General features: G+C 46.4%; 1 protein-coding gene across 1 annotated transcript; it reads left to right on the top strand.

Moving 5' to 3' along the window:
* Positions 1–2,342: 2,342 nt before the first annotated feature.
* C1s (complement C1s) lies at positions 2,343–14,530 on the top strand. Its single transcript, NM_138900.2, has 12 exons — positions 2,343–2,645; positions 3,462–3,596; positions 3,953–4,160; positions 4,460–4,637; positions 7,222–7,347; positions 8,117–8,316; positions 9,313–9,466; positions 10,242–10,357; positions 10,725–10,803; positions 11,346–11,474; positions 12,247–12,321; positions 13,152–14,530. The coding sequence occupies exons 2-12, from the start codon at positions 3,574–3,576 to the stop codon at positions 13,946–13,948; spliced, it is 2,085 nt and encodes a 694-aa protein (NP_620255.2). The 5' UTR covers positions 2,343–2,645; positions 3,462–3,573; the 3' UTR covers positions 13,949–14,530.
* Positions 14,531–20,898: the final 6,368 nt, after the last annotated feature.

The following is a 20,898-nucleotide window of genomic DNA, read 5'->3' as shown; positions in this document are numbered from 1 at the left end:
AGAATTAAAGGCATGCACCACGCCCAAGCTTTTTGTTTTGTTGGTATGTATGTATGTATGTATGTATGTATGTATGTATGTATGTATGTATGATCTATCAATCAATCAATTTCTCATCTATCTTCTATTTACCCATCTAGCTAGCTAGGGTCTCACTATGAAGCTCTGGCTAGTCTGGAACTTGCTCTGTAGACTAGATTGGCCTCAGACTCCCAGAGTAAACGTGTGGGCCATTCCCTGCTTAAACTATTCTTTTTAAAGCTACTTAATTTACTTATTAGTGTTGCATGTGTGTCTGTGTGTGTGTGTGTGTGTGTGTGTGTCCGCGTGTGAGTTTATGTGTACCATGTGTATGAAGGAGCCCTTGGAGGTCAGGGAAAGGCATTAGATCCCCTGAACTGCGAGTTACAGGAGGTTGTGAAACTCTCCTGTTTGTGCTGGGATCTGAACTCCAGTCCTCAGGAAGAACAGTCATTGCTCTTAACCACTGAGCCATCTCTTCAGCCCTAAGGATGTTTATACTGTAAACAAAGGTTTGGTGTTGCTTCTGGGGTTCCCAGAGATATACCTGGGGGAGGAATGAGGCCATGTTTAAGGTCCTACAGGCTTAGACCTAAAAAAGCATCTTCTGTTTTGCCTGGCATGGTGGAACACAGCATTTGGGAGGTAGAGACAGGCATTCACTGTGAGTTCAAGGTTGCTCTGGACCACACAGAAAGTTCCAGGTCAGTCAGGGCTACCCAGTGAGACCCAGTCCTGAGGAGGAGATGGAGGAGGAGGAAAAAGAGAAGGCGGAGGGAGAGGAGGAGGAGGGAGAGGAGGAGAAAGGGAGGAGGAAGAAGGAGAGGAGGAGGAAGGGAAGAGAAGGAGAAAGGGGAGAGGAGGAAGAAAAGGAGGAAGGGGAGAGAGAGGAGGAGGGAGAGGAAGAGGAGCCCGGTTCATTGCTATTCAGAAATTTTCTTTTAGATTTACTTATTTTATTTTATTTGTATGAGCATTTTGTCTATATATATATATATATATATGTTCCGCATGCACGCCTGGTGTCCATAGAGGCCAGAAGGTGTCAGGTCCCATGAAACCAGAATTACATTGAAGGTTGTGAGCCACCATGTGGTTGCTGGGAATTGAACGTGGGTCCTCTGGAAGAACAGCCAGTGCTCTTAACCTCTGAGCCATCTGTTCATGTCCTCACTAATAAATAATTTAGAAATGGACTCAGAATGACGCTTGAGGGCAAATTTATTAAAGTTTGAGAAACAACATTAGACAAGCCAAAAATCCTGGCAACACTAAGAGCTTGCCTTCTAACTCCAGGTCTGGCTCTGGGTAAGCAGAGGTGCACATGGCACCATGCCTCATACTTTCTACATCTTACCACCCCTGAAAGGAGTGGAGACCAATGTGTTCAGAAAGATTAAATCCTGCTAGTGGGCTGTTGTCTCTGCCTGGAGATGGGGGTAGGTACTACTTATAGGTCTCTCTAGCCATATTGCCTTTGTAAAATGATGCCTATGACCCCAGGGTCATGGTTAAGTGATGCAGTGGATCTTTTCCCTCTTCTCCCTCCCTCCCTCTCTTCCTCCACCCCTTTTTTTGATCTCAGGTAGCCCAGGTTGACCTCCAACTGACTATATAAGGAAAAACTAACCTTGATCTTCTGATAGCTCCTGGCTTCACTTCCTAGGACTGGAGTCACAGCTGTGCATCAAATTAAACAAGAAACAAATGTATTATACAGAACTAGCTGGCCGGATACTCTCTATGTAGCCCAGGCTAGACTCAGGTTCTCAGAAATTCTTCTGGAATCACAGGCATTGGCCACCTTGCCCAGCCTCGAGATAGGACTTTTAGGGCAAAGAACAGGAGAGAGCGCGTGCTGTCTGCAGTCTAGGTGTAAGTTGTCACCCAACCACTAAATTTGTCTCAAAGACGGGATTATTTTTTTTTTTTTTTGGTTCTTTTTTTCGGAGCTGGGTATTTTTAATTTAAATAATTACATTGTCATTTACATTGTCTTTGAGGCTAGCTTGTAAGAGCTGTTTTTTCTCCTATGATGCGGGGGGTCTCAGGGACTGTAGAATTTCAAGTCTTTCTGCCTGGACACAGGTTCCTGAGCCATCTTGCTTTTCCTATAGCTTTCAGGCAACGACTTCTACTTCTGGTGGCTCTCCTTCTTTGATTTGTTACTCACACAGATAGAGGGTTGGACTTTCTGAGTTTAGTTTTCCCCCCTCCTATTAACCCCTCCCTCCCTTAAAAATAAATCACCTGACTTCCCCGAAAGTTCTGAAACACACCCTTTGGCTGAAAGAGAGAATTAGGCAATCTCAAAATTCCCCATTCCCATCTTTTCTCGGGATCTCTCAACCCAGGGAAGCTGATGCAGTTCTTGTTTTGAAAGCAGAGGGAGCTCGAAGATCAAGGCCGGTTACACTTTCCTAGGTTGTGGTCTCCCAGCCCCCGCTGTTTGGAACAGGGAATTTCGGACATGCACAACACACTGTGGTAGGGAATCCTAGAGCAGACAGAACAGGGAGGTGGGGCGGAGGTTCCTGCAGAGCCCTCTGGAGCCGCAGGGGCTTCACGGCATGACCAGAAGCAGGAGAGGAGGCTGACCCACTTGTTCCCATCAGCTCCTGAAGGTAACATTTTTAAAGAGCAAGGCTTGAAGAGTGAAACTTTGATGGGGGAACAGGGAAAGACAGCGAACCATGTAGAGTAAGGTTTGGTGCAAAGATGGAGGGTTGGAAGGAGCTCAGAGCAAGGGCAGAATACAGATACAGGTTCTCATATGCTGGACCCCCGCCCCCACCCCACCCCACCCCATCCCACCCCACCCCAGCCTCATCTTTTCACATAGCAGTGTTTCCAGGGCTAAAGGCAATTTGTGAAAGACTTTTCTGGGAACTATGGGAAGATACCTTGCTTTTAAAGCAAAAGACAAAACAAACAAATTCCAGAAAAGTAAAGGAAGGCACACTGGCATGCCCTGAAGTTTCTCAGTTACTTTCCTTTTTTTCCCCCCATCATTCTCTGCATCCTGTCACAGCGGGGGATACTTTCTTTCGGATTAGCTTCTCCCAAGATCCCTTCCTGTCCCTTTTGAAGGAAACTCATTCCTCCACCAGTGGCCATTGGGCCACCAGCAGAAGCACCTGCAATAGCACATCAAGGAGAGCTGACTTGAATCGGAGGGGATGGGTCTGATCTCAGGAGGGCGGTCAGGATGCTCAGGCCTGCGTGGAAATGCGGAGAGACCGATGCAAGGGGCCAGGACTGGGTGGAGGAGGACACAAAAGACGGAGAAACTCCACTCATTTGCAGAAAAACTGGAGGATGGCTCAGGGCAGGGTAACTCGGCGCTAGTCTGGGAAGTGTCAGGCAGAGGATGTGAGAGGCCAGGTATCATGTGATGACCACTCCTGATAGGAACCTATCTCTATGGTATTCTTGCGAAGGTGACACTGAGCCCTGGGTGGCCCCTCACTGCCAAAGCAGTCACCTGTATTTGTCAGATAAAGACAGCCAGCCCGGCTGCCCTTTACCTCCAAGTCAGAGATCCAGAGAGCCATGGGCAAATCGCCAGAGATGTGGTAAGTGTTCAGGTAATGACAGAAATGTGCACAAACTCCATCTCCACTCTCTTTCTCTCTTTCACAGTTTTGAGTCAGGGTCTCACTATGCCGTCCAAGCTGTCATGACACTCACTAACCACCTTCTGTCCCCAGACTGCTGGGCTTACACACAGGGCTGTTATATGTGGCTTCTTAGTTTTCTCCAGAGAGAGCTCAGATCTCAACCTTGATCTTTAATTTTTTTATATATATATTTATTCTAAGCTTTGTCTCTTCTGTGGTGTGCTGGCTGCCTAACGGTCAGAGTTCTGCGTGAAACCATTGGCTCCTGGCTTCCTTGCCTCTCTGTGATTCTTTTTTCCCTCTCCTTCCAGGTGCTTTGTCTTCTTTTCTCTTTTGGCATCGTTTTCTGCTGAGCCTACCATGTATGGGGAGATCCTGTCCCCTAATTATCCCCAGGCGTACCCCAATGAGGTCGTGAAAACTTGGGACATAGAAGTCCCAGAGGGGTTTGGGATTCACCTTTACTTCACCCATCTGGACATGGAGCTGTCAGAGAACTGTGCATACGACTCAGTGCAGGTATGTTACGGGCACAGGAGGGAGAGAGATGGACGGGGGGAGAGATGGAGGAATGAGAGGATTTGGGGGGCTGTGTGTTGTCAAGCTGTCCTATGGGGTGGAGACATGACTCAGTGGTAGAGTACTTGCCGTGCAAGGACAAGTCCCTGAGTTTGATCCCCAGCACTGGGGGCAGATGAGGTGTGGATGGGGGAGATGGACAGGAGAGGCAGACAGACAGACAGACAGACCTGGAGATGGGGAGTAAAGGTTCTGCTCTCTTTGCCCATTCTTAGTTTAACATTTGATCCTTCTCTTAGATAATCTCAGGAGGCATCGAGGAAGAGAGACTCTGTGGCCAGAGGACCAGCAAGAGTCCCAACTCCCCCATTGTAGAAGAGTTTCAATTCCCATACAATAGGCTCCAGGTGGTCTTTACGTCAGACTTCTCCAACGAGGAACGGTTTACTGGCTTTGCAGCGTATTACTCAGCCGTAGGTAAGGCTTCCTTCTCTCTGTGTGTGACATCTGGAGTCAACGAAAAGACGAGAGGCAGGTAAAGTACCACACAGTGCATCCGATGAGGATTCCGTTCTCTCTCCCTTTGAGTCATGGTCTCGATATGCAGCCCCGGCTGTGTGCCACTGCCCCAGGGCCGTTCATACCTTTAACAGATGCTGACTTGCCCTGGATTTGCCTTTGTGTGACTTTATCACATGTTAGTGGTGGTAAAGCAGATTATGAGCATGTGCAAAATTGAGAAGTCGCGTTCGAGCATGAGAACCATTGAGAAGCGGCGCTCTATCAGAAGGCTTCGTTTCATGAACTCGGTTTTCAGTTCAACCCTACAGTGTGGGCACCATGGTCTTCCTATAAAGATAAGGATCTGGTCTTGGTGGTGCAGGCCCGTACACTCTGAAGGCCAAGGCAGAAGAATTGTCAACTCAAGGTCAACACAGGCAACTTAGTAAGATCCTGTCTCCATATCAGAAGCAAAAGGGGGGTTGGTAAGACAGTTCAGTCTGTGAAATGGTTGCCATGCAACCACCCATTAGAGTTCAGGGTCCATGAGAAGGTAGAAGGAGTAAAGAACTCTATGTTTGTCCTCTGTCCTTCACGTATGTGGCCTGGGATGTTCCCAGTATGTGCTTACACATGCATGGACAACAGTAATGATAAATACAGATCTAAGCTGGGTGTAGTGGTGCATGCCTTTAATCCCAGCACTCAGGAGGCAGAGGCAGGCAGGTCTCTGTGAGTTTGAGGCCAGCCTGGTCTATAGAGTGAGTTCTGGGATATATAGTGATCTTGTCTCAAAAACAAATCAGGAAAAAAAATTAAAAAGTGGGCTGGGAATTCTGCATGGTGCACACACCTGTAATTCTAGTACCAAGGAGGTAGAGGCAGGAGAATCAGGAGTTCAAGGGCAGCCTGGGGTACAAAAGACTCTGTATTAAAAACTAATCACTCCGGCTTAGTGATAGAAAGCTTCCTTTGGGGGCTGGGGATTTAGCTCAGTGGTAGAGCGCTTACCTAGTAAGCGCAAGACCCTGGGTTCGGTCCCCAGCTCAGAAAAAAAAGAACCAAAAAAAAAAAAAAAAAGAAAAAAAGAAAGCTTCCTTTGTGTCTGTAAGTCTCTCGGAAACTTCAGGACTAGAGAACTGGAAACTGAGAACATTTGCCAAGAATCATATAAGAAGGACAATGTGGTACTAGGTCTTTCTACGTCCATCTCCAGGTTAAAATGAAGTTAGGACTGCTCATAAAGTCCAAATGTCATCCGGTTTTACAGAAAAACCAACATCCTATAAAGTAGGTACTAACATTCCTCCCCAGGTGACATCACCGTACCAACATCCTTACTTTCGGTGTTTCCTCTGGCACCGGTTTTTTTCTTTTTCAGACAGAGTGTCTCTATGTTGTCCAGGCTAACCTTGAACTCCTGATTCTCTTGCTTCAGTCTTCTGAACGCTGGAGTTACATGTACCAACAGGGCAGGGTGTTGTATATTTTGTATGGAAGAAAAGTCATAGGACTTCTTTCTCACGGTGTGAGTTCCCTTACAGCTGTGTGGCAGACACAGCTCTGAATCAGACTTCAGAAAGGTAATTTAGAGCGAGACCTTTTTCATTGTATTTGTAGATTTTAAAATGTGGGGCTGTAGAGAGATGACCCAGCAATTCAGGGAACTTGTTGTTCTCATAGAGGACCAGGGCTCAGTTCCCAGCATCCACATGGCATCTCACAATTGTTAGAACTCCAGTTCTTTAGGATTGTGTAAGAGCCTGTCAAGGGGCTATTTACAGGCACATGGGCACCTTACAGTGGCTGCACCGCTGAAGAAGATGTCTCTCTTTTGCTCCCGCAATAAATTAGTTGCCTATAGATCCTCAGGGAAGGGTGGGGCCTCATGAGTCCTTCTCCGCGCCATGACAGGATATTGACAGGCACAGTCTTGTGCAGGGAATAAGTGAGTCTTCGACTCTTGGTGAGTCGAAGAGTGCCTTGGTCTGCCATGCCTGGAAGGCAGCATTCCACAACACTTCCCTCTCTTCCTCTGGCTCCAACATTCTTTCATGATGTTCTTGGAACCTTAGAGTCTTCCTTCCTTCCTTTTTCCCTGTCTCCTACCCTCCCTCCCTCCCTTCTTTCCTCCCTCCCATCTCTCTCTCTGTCTCTGTGTCTCTTTCTCTATCTCTCTTTCTCTGTGTCTCTCTGTTCTCTCTGTCTCTGTTTCTCCCTGTCTCTGTTTTTTTCTGCCTCTCTGTCTGTCTCTTTCTCTGTCTGTCTCTGTCTCTCTGTCTTGTCTGTCTCTCTCTGTCTCTGACTCTGTCTTTCTTCCTTTCTTTTTTTGAGAAAGGGTTTGCACTGAAGTCCAGGCTGGCCTTGAACTCATGTCAGTTCTGCTTCATGCACCTGAATACTGAGATTACTGGCATGAGCTGTCATGCCTGGCTTTGAGAGTATTTAAGTAACAAGCCTTTTCTGGTGTTTGGTTTGTTTTTTCCTTATAGATTTGTCTCACATCATTCTTCCTTGTAGGTCTTTGTTCTTGACCTTGACTTTTCTCTGCTTTTTGCAGATGTAAATGAATGCACAGACTTTACAGATGTCCCTTGCAGCCACTTCTGCAATAACTTCATTGGTGGATACTTCTGCTCCTGCCCCCCAGAATACTTCCTCCACGATGACATGAGGACTTGTGGGGGTGAGCTTAGCATCAAGAGGTCCTCATGTTCCCTAGGATTTGGGATGGACTGAGGACTTTGTCTGTCTTTCCGATTTTGATGAGGCTTTGCCTTCAAAAGCACCTGCTTTAGCTATTCACAAACAGAATAGGAGTCTCAGGAGGGGAGGAAGATAAGGTGTAGTCTCTTTACATTGCTGCGAGAGGAGACTTAAACAGTTAAAAGGATAAAATGTTTATTTTGGGTCATGGTTCTGGCTATTTCAGTGTTGGGTGGGTGGATCCATTGTTTTGGAGTCTGCGGTAAAGTGGAGCATCATGTAAGGGAGTTGGGTAGTCGAGCAAAGCTGCTCGTCACAGGGCAGAGAGGGAGGGGAAGGGTACCAATGTCCTTTTCAAGGTCATACTTCGATGATCCATCATCCACCTAACAGTGTCACAGTGACCAAGCCCTTAGTACTTTGGGAGATGTTTACTATCCAAACCACAACATGAGGCTTCAGGGTAAAGTTGGTTAGTTGGAGAAGAGGGAGGCTGTTCACAACTATTGAACGATCCACATGGAAACTTTGTTATATTAATCGTAGCAAGCAGAGAGACACAGCATAGGCTTGGCTAGCTCCCCTCAAGAGCACCGTGGGTAATTGCTTCACAGAGGCTTCATTTGGGGAACAGATCCTTGGGCCAATCTGAATGGAAGACTCTGGTTAGGAGGAAAGGAACGGAGAGGGCACGGACTCCTTGTCTTTGTATCTGATTGGTCCTTTCTCGTTTTTCTCCCTCCCTATAGTCAACTGTAGTGGGGATGTATTCACTGCCCTGATTGGGGAGATCGCAAGTCCCAATTATCCCAACCCATACCCGGAGAACTCAAGGTGTGAATACCAGATTCGGCTGCAGGAGGGCTTCCGACTGGTGTTGACTATCCGGAGAGAAGATTTTGATGTGGAACCAGCTGACTCAGAGGGGAACTGCCACGACAGTTTGACTGTGCGTCATAGATGATGAATTTGGCTCTGAGCCCCAACTCGTTTAGATTGCTGAGGCTTCTCTTGCAGCTGCCTTCTTTGTGGTTTTAGACAAACGCTCCACTGCATAGCTACATCTTGGAAACTAATTTTTCCTTTTGGTTTCTCTCTCTCTACCTCTTCCCCTCCACTTCCCCCTTCCCCCCTCTCTCCATCCTTATCCTGCTACTTCCTTAAGCCAGGGTTTTGCTATGTAGCCCAGGCTGGCCTCAAAACTCTCAAAAATGCCCTCCCATCCCAGCCTCTTAAGTGCTAGGATTACAAATGTTAGCCTCCACTACTGGTGAGAGAGTCCTCTTTCCTCTTTTAATCTCTCCCTCTCCTCTCTCTTCCACTATGCCTTTCTTTCTTCCTTCCTGTCCTGGGAATTGACCCTTTGGCCCCATGCACCAGGTAAGTGCTCTACCACTGAGCTACGTTCCCAGCCCTTTCTATTTTCTTATTTCAGCACAGATTCTCGTTGAATTGCCCAAGCTGGCCTTAATTTGTGATCCTCCTGTCTCAGATTTCTAAGTGGCTATAATTACAAGCCTGCACCATCAGACTCAGTGTTTGAAATGAAAATGATCTTTCCTTCTACCCACTCTTTCTTTCTTTCTCTCTCTCTTTCTTTCTTTCTCTTTCTTTCTTCTTTCCTTCCTTCCCTTCCTCCTTCCTTCCTTCCTTCCTTCCTTCCTTTCTTTCTTTCTCTTTCTTTCTTCTTTCCTTCCTTCCCTTCCTCCTTCCTTCCTTCCTTCCTTCCTTCCTTCCTTTCTTTCTTTCTTTCTTTCTTTCTCTTTCTTCTTTCCTTCCTTCCCTTCCTCCTTCCTTTCTTTCTCTCTCTTCCTTCCTTCCCTCTCTCTCTCTCTCTTTCTTTCTTTTCTTCTCCACTACAAGACCTCTCATTTTCATATCCACCCTCTAATTCTTTTCTTTACATTTTCCTCTCTTGTGATTTTATAACACTGTTTCCTTCCAGTTTGCTGCAAAAAACCAACAGTTTGGTCCTTACTGTGGCAATGGATTCCCTGGACCGCTAACTATTAAAACCCAGAGCAATACTCTTGATATTGTCTTTCAAACTGACCTAACGGGGCAAAATAAAGGCTGGAAGCTTCGTTACCATGGGGATCGTAAGTACCCTAAACACACCTCTTTGACTGGGGATATAAAATTCTTTGGACGCGTAGAAACAAAACAGACTGTTCCTTGGTCAATAAATTTTTAACTAGTCTTGAAAATGCAGACAGCAGGGAGGAGGGACAGCTAATGGGTGGCACCTTATTCTTTCACTCAATGGGTGGCACCTTATTCTTTCACTCATTGGAATGTCAGACGTTAGAACTGAGGATGAGGGGGTGTTTTGGGAAGTATGTGGGGACAGGGCCAGAATGTAAGAGCGTTTGCTGAGCAAGCCTGAGGTCTGAGTGTGGATCTTCGTGTCTAGCCATAGCCAAGTACGTTTGTAACTCCTGTGTCTCTGAGTGGTGGGCAGAGAAAGGGAAATCACAGAGTCTTGGTGGTCAGTTAGCCTAGGCAAACACAGCAAACTCCGGGTGCAGTGAGAGACCCTGTCTCAAGAGGGTAAGACAGAGAGTGTAAGAGCAGGTACCCAATGTCCTTCTCCAGCCTGTGGGTTGGTATACTAGCCCCTTTCCCCCATGCACAGGAAATGTGAGAATGTCTGAAGATGCTATTAGACAGCTACAATTCTAGCCCTGGAGAAGTAAAGGCAGGAGAATTACTGCAAGTCAGACGAGCCTGGCTTGCATAGTAAGCTCCAATCTAACCTAGGATACACAGAGAGATCCTGTGTCGAAAAGAGGGTTGGTGGTGTGGTGGGGAGTTATGTAAAATAGCACACAGTTTCCAGCTACGTAGTAAAATCTCATTTCTGCCCTCTCCAAGCCATCCCCTGTCCCAAAGAAATCAGTGCTAATTCTATCTGGGAGCCCGAAAAGGCAAAATACGTGTTCAAAGATGTCGTGAAGATAACCTGTGTGGATGGATTCGAAGTTGTGGAGGTAAAGTACCATCCAGGGACCTTTTTACCTCAGCCTCTAGATCAGTGTTTGCAAGCATGTGGGGTTGTTGCTGTATTAATACCTCCTATAGACAGGACGGCTCAAGGCTGTCAGTCCTTCCTGTGAGGTCTGGAGCTCCTGGTCTGAGCTCTGCCCTCACCTTCCTGTGCACAGGGAGCTGAAATGCTGGGACAGAGCTGTGTTCTCACTGCAGCTCCTGGCTACTTTGGGTTATTCTTCTGAAGGTGTTCCAAGTGTCTTTCGATAAGGACTTCTCATTGATCCAAGGCCAGAGATTCAATTTCATTATTGGGTTTGGTTTTCTGTATGCTTTTCAAAATTAATGTTGATGTTTGTTCTCCTCCAGGGAAATGTTGGCTCAACATCATTCTATTCCACTTGTCAAAGCAACGGACAGTGGAGCAATTCCAGGCTAGAGTGTCAACGTAGGTGTCTCTTCGGAGCGGAACTCCTCTTTCTCCTACCAAAGAGGAAGGAATAATCAGCACATCACAATTTAAACGCATGGTTTTCTTCTAGGCTTGTGAGAGAATGACTTGAGTTTTTGAAGGAGGTTTTTGTTTTTGTTTTTGTTTTTGTTTTTTTATAGAGGATTGTGTAGCCCTCTCCTAGTCCTAGGCCAATTAGACGACCATGTTTCTTTTAAAGAAAGGGGCAATGGGATATGTTGTCAATAGCTCTAAGGGAATATATTTCGGCTCACACAGGAGCCTCTGTCAACCAGAGAATTAGGTTCCTCTTGGCCTCTCTCAAGAGCCATCTGTCTGCACTGGCCGCTATCTGTGTTGGCAGGTATCAGGGGCTAGAGAATTGGGTAGAGATGGTGCCGTTAAAAGGCTGGGCTTGAAAGATTCATCACGGGGGTGGGGGTGATTATGGATGTGAGTAAGGAAGGGGTGAGGACAGAATGGGTCCCTAACTCTTCCTGGGAGGGAGTGACTGTGCATTTCCCTGCTTTCCCTTGTAGCTGTGGACTGTGGTGTTCCAGAACCCATTGAGAATGGTAAAGTTGAAGACCCAGAAGACACTGTATTCGGCTCCGTCATCCACTACACGTGCGAAGAGCCATATTACTACATGGAACAGGAAGAAGGCGGTGGGTTCTTCTGCTAGAGAAGAGAGAGTGAAGGAGCATGGGTGACTCGGAGGGTGATTGCTGCTCTCTCTCCCTCTCTCTCTCTCTGTTGGGGAGAGTTTGTAGAGAAGTGTGTGTGTGTGTGTGTGTGTGTGTGTGTGTGTGTGTGTGTGTGAGAGAGAGAGAGAGAGAGAGAGAGAGAGAGAGAGAGAGAGAGAGAGAGAAGAACTTGCTATTCTTTAGATTCTTTAGTCTTAGTCTAAGGACATAGTTGTCTTGAGGGATGAGATCTGTACTCAGATCATTCACGGGGAGCCATAGAGGCCACCAGCTTAGTGTCACAGTGCAACAGGAATTTCTTTATGACACTGATTTCATGTGGTTATCTGATTCTGTACCAGTATTTTCCCATAAAACCCATAGGAGGGCAGGCATGGTGATGGAGGTTTGTAATCCTAGCCCTTGAAAGGTAGGGTAGGAATTGTTCTAAGTAAGCCTGGGCTATTTCTCCCCCTTCCCTCTCCTCCCCTCCCTATCTCTCTCTAATGTTTTTGAGATGGATTCACATGGTTTAGGGAGGCCTTTTCTATGTAGCAGAGGCTGGCCTGGATCTTTTTGCTTCCACCTCTTAAGAATTGGGATTTGAGGCCAGTGGCATCATTCCTGGCTGAAGGTTCTTTTCTAGCTCATTTGATCTGTTTCCCCATTGAACACACAGAGGAGCTGGGGTTTCAAATCAAAGGGGAGGGGGGAGAGATGAGCTGAATGTGACTCGTTCCTTGTGTTATACCAGGAGAGTATCACTGCGCTGCTAATGGGAGCTGGGTGAATGACCAGCTGGGTGTCGAGCTTCCAAAATGTATTCCAGGTAATCTGGGCTGTGGGGGTGGGTAGAAACCATAGCTATTCATGCAGGGAGTAACTACTGCATGAAATTAGCTGTAACCCTCCCCAGAAGGGCTCAGTTAGCCCCATCTCCCAGAGCTCAGACCAGTGAAGTGATAGAAACTCTGCACTGTGGAATTCCTTTGACAGCATCAACTCAGGCTGACCTGAAGGGAAATAGAAAAGTCTGCCAGCATCAGCAGTTGGTGTCACATTAGTCACTAGGGCAGTGGAGATCAACCCACACTAACAGAGCTGGGTCTGGGGGTGTGTACTTGTAATCCCAGCACTCTGGACGCTGAGAAAGGATTGTGAGTTGTGAGACCAGTCTGGGTTCTGTAGTGAGACCCCCACCCCTGTACCCACATACATACTAGATAAGGACTTCATCTGAGTGTTAGTGGAAGGGAGAAAGCCTGCTACCATTATTGTGAGGTGAAGAGTTTCCCAGCGTTGGCTTCTACTTGGGTCTTTGGCCTTATGTGCTAAGCATGAAGTCTGCCTCAGAGGGGTTGTGGGTCAAGGTGTGAACTGTAAAATACTAGCTCATTTGGATTTAGAGACACACACACACACACACACACACACACACACACACACACACACCATAGCCAATCTCTACCATAAGTCTGCTTGGCATTGGCAAAGGAGGTGCTTAGGTGAGACTAGGAGAATCAGATACGGAGGTAGTTGACTAAAATTGATTATGATGTGCCAGAGAACTCTGCCACCCCCTGGGTAGAATATTTGAGTGGCTGAATTTTCCGGAGGCCAGCATCAATCCCTATTTCTCTCTATCTTCTTCCTTCCTAGTCTGTGGAGTACCCACCGAGCCCTTTAAAGTACAGCAGAGGATATTTGGAGGATACTCTACAAAGATTCAAAGTTTTCCTTGGCAGGTCTACTTTGAGTCCCCCCGAGGTGGCGGGGCTCTTATCGATGAGTACTGGGTGCTGACGGCCGCTCACGTTGTGGAGGGAAACTCTGACCCAGTGATGTATGTCGGGTCCACACTTCTGAAAATAGAGCGGTTGAGAAATGCCCAGAGGCTCATCACTGAACGTGTGATTATTCATCCCAGCTGGAAACAAGAGGACGACCTGAATACACGGACAAATTTTGACAATGACATTGCCCTGGTGCAGCTCAAAGACCCTGTGAAAATGGGACCCACTGTTGCCCCCATCTGCCTGCCAGAAACCTCCTCAGACTACAACCCCTCAGAGGGTGACCTGGGGCTGATCTCTGGGTGGGGCCGAACAGAGAATAGAACCAATGTTATTCAACTCAGAGGGGCGAAGTTACCCATAACATCTTTAGAAAAGTGCCAGCAGGTGAAAGTGGAAAACCCGAAAGCGAGGTCAAACGACTATGTTTTCACTGACAACATGATCTGTGCTGGGGAAAAGGGTGTGGACAGCTGTGAGGGTGACAGCGGAGGGGCTTTTGCTCTGCCGGTCCCCAATGTCAAGGACCCCAAATTCTATGTGGCTGGCCTGGTGTCCTGGGGGAAAAAGTGTGGGACCTATGGGATCTACACAAAGGTAAAGAACTACGTGGACTGGATCCTGAAAACTATGCAGGAGAATAGTGGGCCCAAGAAGGACTGATCCGTAGGTGACAACACCCCTCCAGGGCATAGCAAGGTCATTTTTCTCAGATCCTGGGACGGTCCCATTATTTCGAAATGATGGAGAGAGGGTGTGGGAGCATGGTTAACGTTGAACATGATTGTCAAGAAGCCTGCTTAGAGGCAGAGTTGATCACTGAGCCGTGTTGGTTATTCAGTTGCTATTGCTAACAACATGGCGGAAGCCTTTCTGTCTTGCTTCATCCCACAGGGATATCTTAAACGATTTCCCCCTCATTTAACCTGCTTGAAATCCTTATTGCTTACAGTAAAGCATGTTTCCAATTTGGTTCTGGCTGGCTCGAGAGCCACAGAAGGAGAGGGAAATTTGAGGGTATTTTGTCATGGAATTCAGGCATCAACAGGTTGTCTGAAACACTATGCAGTCAGGGAACACAGCCTTTTTTCTAAGTGAGATTTACCCAATAGCTGGAAGTCAGAATTGACTACCTTAGCTTTCCTTTGTGAGTTGTTTCAATATGTTTCCTAGAAATTAGTTTTCTTATAATCCTCCTTTGTATCATACAATGTAATGACTTAGTAAAAGAGAAATTGAACATTGTTGGCCTTTTTTTTTTTTTTTTTTTTGTAATTTTGGTTACTGTATCAGTAAGGTAGCAAAATAGACTGAACTCTGTAACAAAAATGTGTCAGCCAAAAGTTCAGAGATCTTCCCTGACTCTAGGGAAGAAACCCGAAAACAAAACACTAAAATGAAACAAATCTTCTCCCCAAGAATGCCAAAGGACCATAGAACAAAGATATTTTGTGACATGATCTCACTATGTAGTCTGCCTTGGCTCGGAACTCACACTGTGGCCTGGAGTTTACTGTTTCCTTCCTTCCTTCTCCTTAAGTGCTGGGACTGCAGGACTGTGCTAACACATCTAGTCCATATGTGTTTATTGGGTATGCTGAGCATGGGATCCAAAGGCCTCACACATGATAGCCAAGTGTTCTGCTGCTGAGATATGAGATATGTTATAGCCCTGAAACACAGCTTTAAAAAAAATAGAGCAGTAGTTCTCAACCTGTGGATCACAACCACCAGAAAACACATGTTTCCAGTGGTCTTAGGAACCTCTAACCATAAACTTATTTTTGTTATTGCTTCATAACTGTAATTTTGCTACTGAGTAGTGTCTCATTTGCTAAGACCATGAGAAATTCGTGTCTTCCCATGGTTGAGATGGACAGGTGGAGAACAGGTGTGAGAACCCTATCTATAGCCCAGGGTGTGAGAACTGTATCTGTAGCCCAGGGTGTGAGAACCCTATCTGTAGCCCAGGGTGTGAGAACCCTATCTATAGCCCAGGTTGGCCTCAAGTGAGCTATGTAGCAAAGGATGACCTTGAACTTCTGATCTTCCTGCCTCCACTTTCTGGGTGCTGGGATTACCGGTGTGCACTGCCACGCCTGGTTTATGCCTGCTGAGGACTGAGCTGAAAGGTTTCGAGAATACTAGGCAGAAATCCTGCTTACTGAGCTACAAACCACAGCAGAAATTTAGCCTTTTAGAAGCAGAAAACAGGAGATCCGTCCTGTTTTCATGAGAGTTAAGGACTGAGAACAAGAGTCTGGGGCTGGAGAATGCAAACTCGACAAATCATAAGTCCCATCCCCAAATCTGTGGAAGGAAAGAACTGACTTCTCAAAGTGTACTCTGACCACCACACACAGTGCGCCTTGGCATGTGTGTGACCAATTTGACACATGCACACACATATATACATACACAAATAATAATAATAATAATAATAATAATAATAATAAAATTAATAAATGGGGAGGGGGAGCTGGATGTGGTAGTGTGTACCTTATACTTCATTACTTAGGGAGGCAGAGGCAGGAAGAACTCTGGGAGTTCGAGGCCAGGCTGATCCACACAGCAAATTCCAGAGTTACCTAGTTAGACCCTGTCTCAAAACAAAATAGAAATACTAATACATTGTTTAAAAGGGAGAATCCATGAGATGGTTAGGTGGGTAAAGGCACTTGCTGACAAGCCTGGCAACCTGGGTTTGAATTCCAAGCCCCACAGGGGAGGAGAAGACCAGTTCCCGAAAGTTGTCCTCAGACTTTCACATGTGAGCTATGGTGTGCACATGCGTGGAAGCAGACGCGCACGCGCACACACACACACACACACACACACACACACACACACACACACGATTTAAAATAATAATAGGGATGGAGGTTTAGCTTAGTGGTACAGTGCATGTTTAGCATGACTAGAGTTCAATTCCCAGCACCACAAAAACAGAAAGCAAAACCAAACAAACAAAAATAAAAAAAACAAAAATAAAAACCCCAAAAACCAGATTAAGAATCTGGGGTTGGGGGCGGGGCTCTGGGTTGGGGGCGGGGCTCTGGCCTGTCTGCTGTGAGGGGTGGCTATCAGGACAGTTTTTGTTAGAGTGAACAGGAGTGTGTTTGGAGCTTATCAAGAAAGGACTCTGATCTTGCACAGTGATAAATAGTTCAGTTCAAAAGTTCACTTAGACTGCAGGGTAAACACATCACTTGGCAACCAGAATGGGAAACCAGCCTGCTGGACCCCGGGACCTGTTAACACCAGCTGCTTAGGGAACTGAAGCAGGAGGATTTTTGCGTGCAAATCCAGGCAGGCTTACAGAGTGAGTTCAAAGCCAGTTTGGGCTACAGAGTTGGACTCTAGACCCTGTCTCACAAAGCAAAACAAAACACAACACAGCAAACAATGTCAATATTATCATCGGCAACAATAACCATCCTGGAGAGACGGGGTTGGAGGGATAGGGTTGGAGGGACGGGGCTGGAGAGACAGGGTTGGAGGGATGGGGCTGGAGAGATGGCTCGGCAGTAAGAGCACTGGCTGCTCTTTCACAGGGTTCAATTCCCAGCACTTGCATGGCAGCTCACAAATGTCTGTGACGTCTGTCCCAGGGGATCTGACTAACTCTTCTGTCCTCCTCCAACGCACACGTGATGCACAGACATGCATGCAGACAAAATATTCATATACACAAAATATAATATAAAAAACACTGAATTACTCCACAAAAGAAGAAAGAGCCCCACTGAGAAGCCTGACCTGTGATAGATCATTTTCTTTCTTTGGATATTTGAGGTTAATAGCAAACAAGTAGAAAATGAGCTAAAACTCTAATACCGTTTTTGTTTGAGACACGGTCCAGGATGGCTTTCATCTTCCTGTTTAGGTAAGAATATGAGCTTCCGGTCTTCTTACCTCTGTCTCTCAGGTACTGGGCTTAGAGGTGTGTGTCACTACGTCTGGCTTTAAGACTGACAAGTGTATAGAAAAAGTTGACATGTTTCCAGTGAGAAGCTCCAGTCTGCTTGGGCTTTTAGCTCTTGCTCATGAGTTCAGGTGCCTGTGAGGTAATTCCCTCCTTGCTGGCAAGGGTGGTGGTACAGGCTTATCACCCTAGACGCTCAGGAGGCTGGGGTAGAAGAATCCTAAGTTCAAGGCCAGCCTAGCAACTTATTGGGACCATATCTCAAAATAAACACTAAATAAAGTAAAAATGAACACTAAATAAAGGGCTTCCCGAGAGTTCAGATGGTCTGAAGACCTGAGTTCAATCTTCAGGATACAGAAGATCATTTATTCCTGTAAATTGTTCTCTATCTGCCACACCTGTGCCATGACACAGACACACTTCCCTGGGTGTACACACACACACACACACACACACACACACACACACACACACACACACACACGTAATATAAAAAGAAAAGAAGTGCATGCTGACAGGAGCCTGATAAAGCTGTCTCCTGAGAGGCTCTGCCAGAGCATGACAAATACAGAGACAGATGCTCACAGCTGACCACTGAACTGAGAATGGGGTCCCCACTGGAGGAGTTAGAGAAAAGACTGAAGGAGCTGAAGGGGTTAGCAACCCCATAAGAACAACAATATCAACCAACCAGAGCTCCCAGGGACTAAACCACTACCCAAAGACTACACATGGACAGACCCATGGCTTCAGCTGCATGTGTAGCAGAGGATGGCCTTGTTGGGCACCAATGGGAGGAGAAGCCATTGGTCCTGTCAAGGCTGGACCTCTCAGTGTAGGGGAATGCCAGGGCAGGGAGGCTGGAAGGAGTGGGTGGTTGGGTGGGGGAACACTCTCATAGGAGAAGGGGGAGGGGAGATGGGATAGGGGTTTTAAGGTCCGGAAACTGGGAAAGGGATAACATTTGAAATGTAAATTAAAAAAATATCCGATTTAAAAAAAAAAAAAAGGAAAGAAGTGGCCCTCTGCCCCTCAGCAGGTCCTTAGCCAACAAGAAAGGGGGCTCCTAGGGTGCAGAGATGGGGCTGGTCTAGGCCCTGCCTGTGCTGAGCACGTTTCTTCCATCAGCTCCAGGTTCCTTTAGTCTCAGCACTTGGGCAGCAGAGGCAGGCAGATCTCCATAGTGAGTTCTAGGCCAACCAAGGCTACATAGTGAGACAGTCTCTCAAAACGAACGAACAAACAAACAAACAAACAAAACAAAACAAAAAACAAACTAACCAAACAAGTGAACAAGAACATAAAAACATAATGATATCCAAAAAAGGTGGCTTAGGGGCTCAGTGGTTGAGAGCACCGGCTTTTGTAGAAGACCTGGTTTTGATTCCCAGCACCCACACGGCTGCTCACAACCGCTTTGGAGTCAGACTCGGATCCAGTGTTCTCTTCTGGCTTCCTTGGGCACCAGGCTTGCCCATGGTACACAGACATACATATAGGCAGAACACCCATACACACATAACATTAGAAAGTTCTTTAAAATGGCTTTAAAAAGTCTCCCTTATAATGAAATAATTTAAGTAGTGTCTTGTTTAAGTAATGTATTCTGTATGCAAAACAAGAAGATAAAAGGAGGCAAGTTTTGGGCCATTAGCTCAGTAGGTAAAAAGCACCTGTTGTCATGCCTGGAGACCTGAGTTTGAATCCTGGACGCCAAACAATGGAAGTAGCATAGAGCTGACTCCTGAAAGCTGTCCTTGGACTTCTAGACACATCCTACAGTGAATGAACACACACACACACACACACACACACACACACACACACACACACACACACGGAGAGAGAGAGACAGAGACAGAGAGAGAGACAGAGAGAGAGACAGAGAGAGACAGAGAGAGAGACAGAGAGAGACAGAGAGAGACAGAGAGAGACAGAGAGAGACAGAGACAGAGACAGAGACAGAGACAGAGAGAGAGACAGAGAGAGACAGAGAGAGACAGAGAGAGACAGAGAGAGACAGAGAGAGAGACAGAGAGAGACAGAGAGAGACAGAGAGAGACAGAGAGAGACAGAGAGAGAATAAGTAAGTAAAATCAATGCAAAAAAGAGAACGTAAGTTTGTCCAAAGTCAGCCACCTGTATATTGTCTTTTTTACAATTATTTTCTGAAAAGGATTTATCTATTTTTGTTTTATGTGTATGGGTATCTGAGTGTATGTCTGTGCACCTACAGAGGCAAGAGGAGAATGTCAGATCCTCTGGAGTTGGAGTTACATATGGTTGTGAGCCACCTTATGGGTGCTGAGAACTGAACCCAGGTCCTAGGCCAGAGTGTCAAGTGCTTTTAAATACTGACCCATCTCTCCAGAGCCTCTCTTTAGAACCTTTTCCTCCTGTCTCCTCCTAGAAACAGGCTTTATGTGGCTTGGGCTGGCCTTGAACTAGCTATATAGTCAGGAATGACCTTGAATTTGTGCTTCTTCTGCCTCCCCTTCCTGCACGGCGCTACAGACAGGCACAGCATCTGGTGAATCATTGGATTCTAGTCAGAAGTGAACAGACCAATGAGTAAGCCATTAGTCAGCTTTCTTTTATCAGAACAAAAAGTATTTAAAGCACTTGATACTCTTGCCTAGGACCTGGGTTCAGTTCTCAACACCCATAAGGTGGCTCCTCTTGCAGAGGCCCAGAGCTAGTTCTAAGCACCTACATAGCCCACAGCCATGTGTAGCTCCAGTCTGCAGGATTCAGTGTCCTTTTCTGGTTTCTTTGGGGGAACTGCATGAAAACAGTATACATATGTGTACGCAGGTAAAACACCATACGTGTTGAATACTGCTTTTAAAGAGAGAATACTGCTTTTTTCCACTCCTCTCAAAATATTTTTGGTAAACTGGGCATGGTAGCACACAGCTGCAGCCTCAGCTCTTAAGATGCCAAGGAGGAAGAACTTCTTGGAGAATAAATTTGAGATCAGCCCGGACAACGTAATAAGTGTGTCACCTCACAAACCACTCGGACACTGATCTCAGTCAGATAATTTATTGAGCATACGCTCCAGGACTGGTCCTCCAGGCCTGTGGTTCAGATTCAGGAACTGAAACATGACCCTGAGTTAAGATCCTAAGAGGTTTTCAGGCCCAAAATCCACAGACATCTTTGCGAAGGTATTTTGCCAATCAAGATTTAGGGATAGGGGTTTCCTTAGGGACATGGCTTTGTTGTACACTTATCCTGCTCGCATTGGTTGGGGTATACAACTGTGGCAGGGAACTTGCCTCGTCTAATATTCCTGTCTTAACTTGCCAACCAGGCTGTCAGTTACCCATGTACGTGTCTCTTTCTGCCCAGTAGGATGTCAGTTCCCAGGGAGGTCTTGGGAACTTAGACTTTACTGGACCACCACTCAAAATGGAAGTCTTATTCCAAATAGTTTCTTATATTGGTGCAGGGCTCTCTTAGGCTGGGGTCCATCCCAGGGGCAGCTTATGCCATAAAAGCTTATCCACAGGTGGAGGAAGCGCTATTGGGTGGCTGGTTTGGGTCCAAGCTCGTTGTGGGTAACTATACAAAGCAGTTCTACTCACTTCTACAGTGACTGGTTTCCAAGGGCACTGAACATAACAGAATATATAATTAACCTTGGCATTAGGAAGTTCCCTAGTGACAGCCGAAACATAGG

Source organism: Rattus norvegicus, chromosome 4 (assembly GCF_036323735.1).
Source record: "Rattus norvegicus strain BN/NHsdMcwi chromosome 4, GRCr8, whole genome shotgun sequence".
NCBI classification, from domain to species: Eukaryota; Metazoa; Chordata; class Mammalia; order Rodentia; family Muridae; genus Rattus; species Rattus norvegicus.
This window is presented reverse-complemented; position numbering and strand designations above follow the sequence as displayed.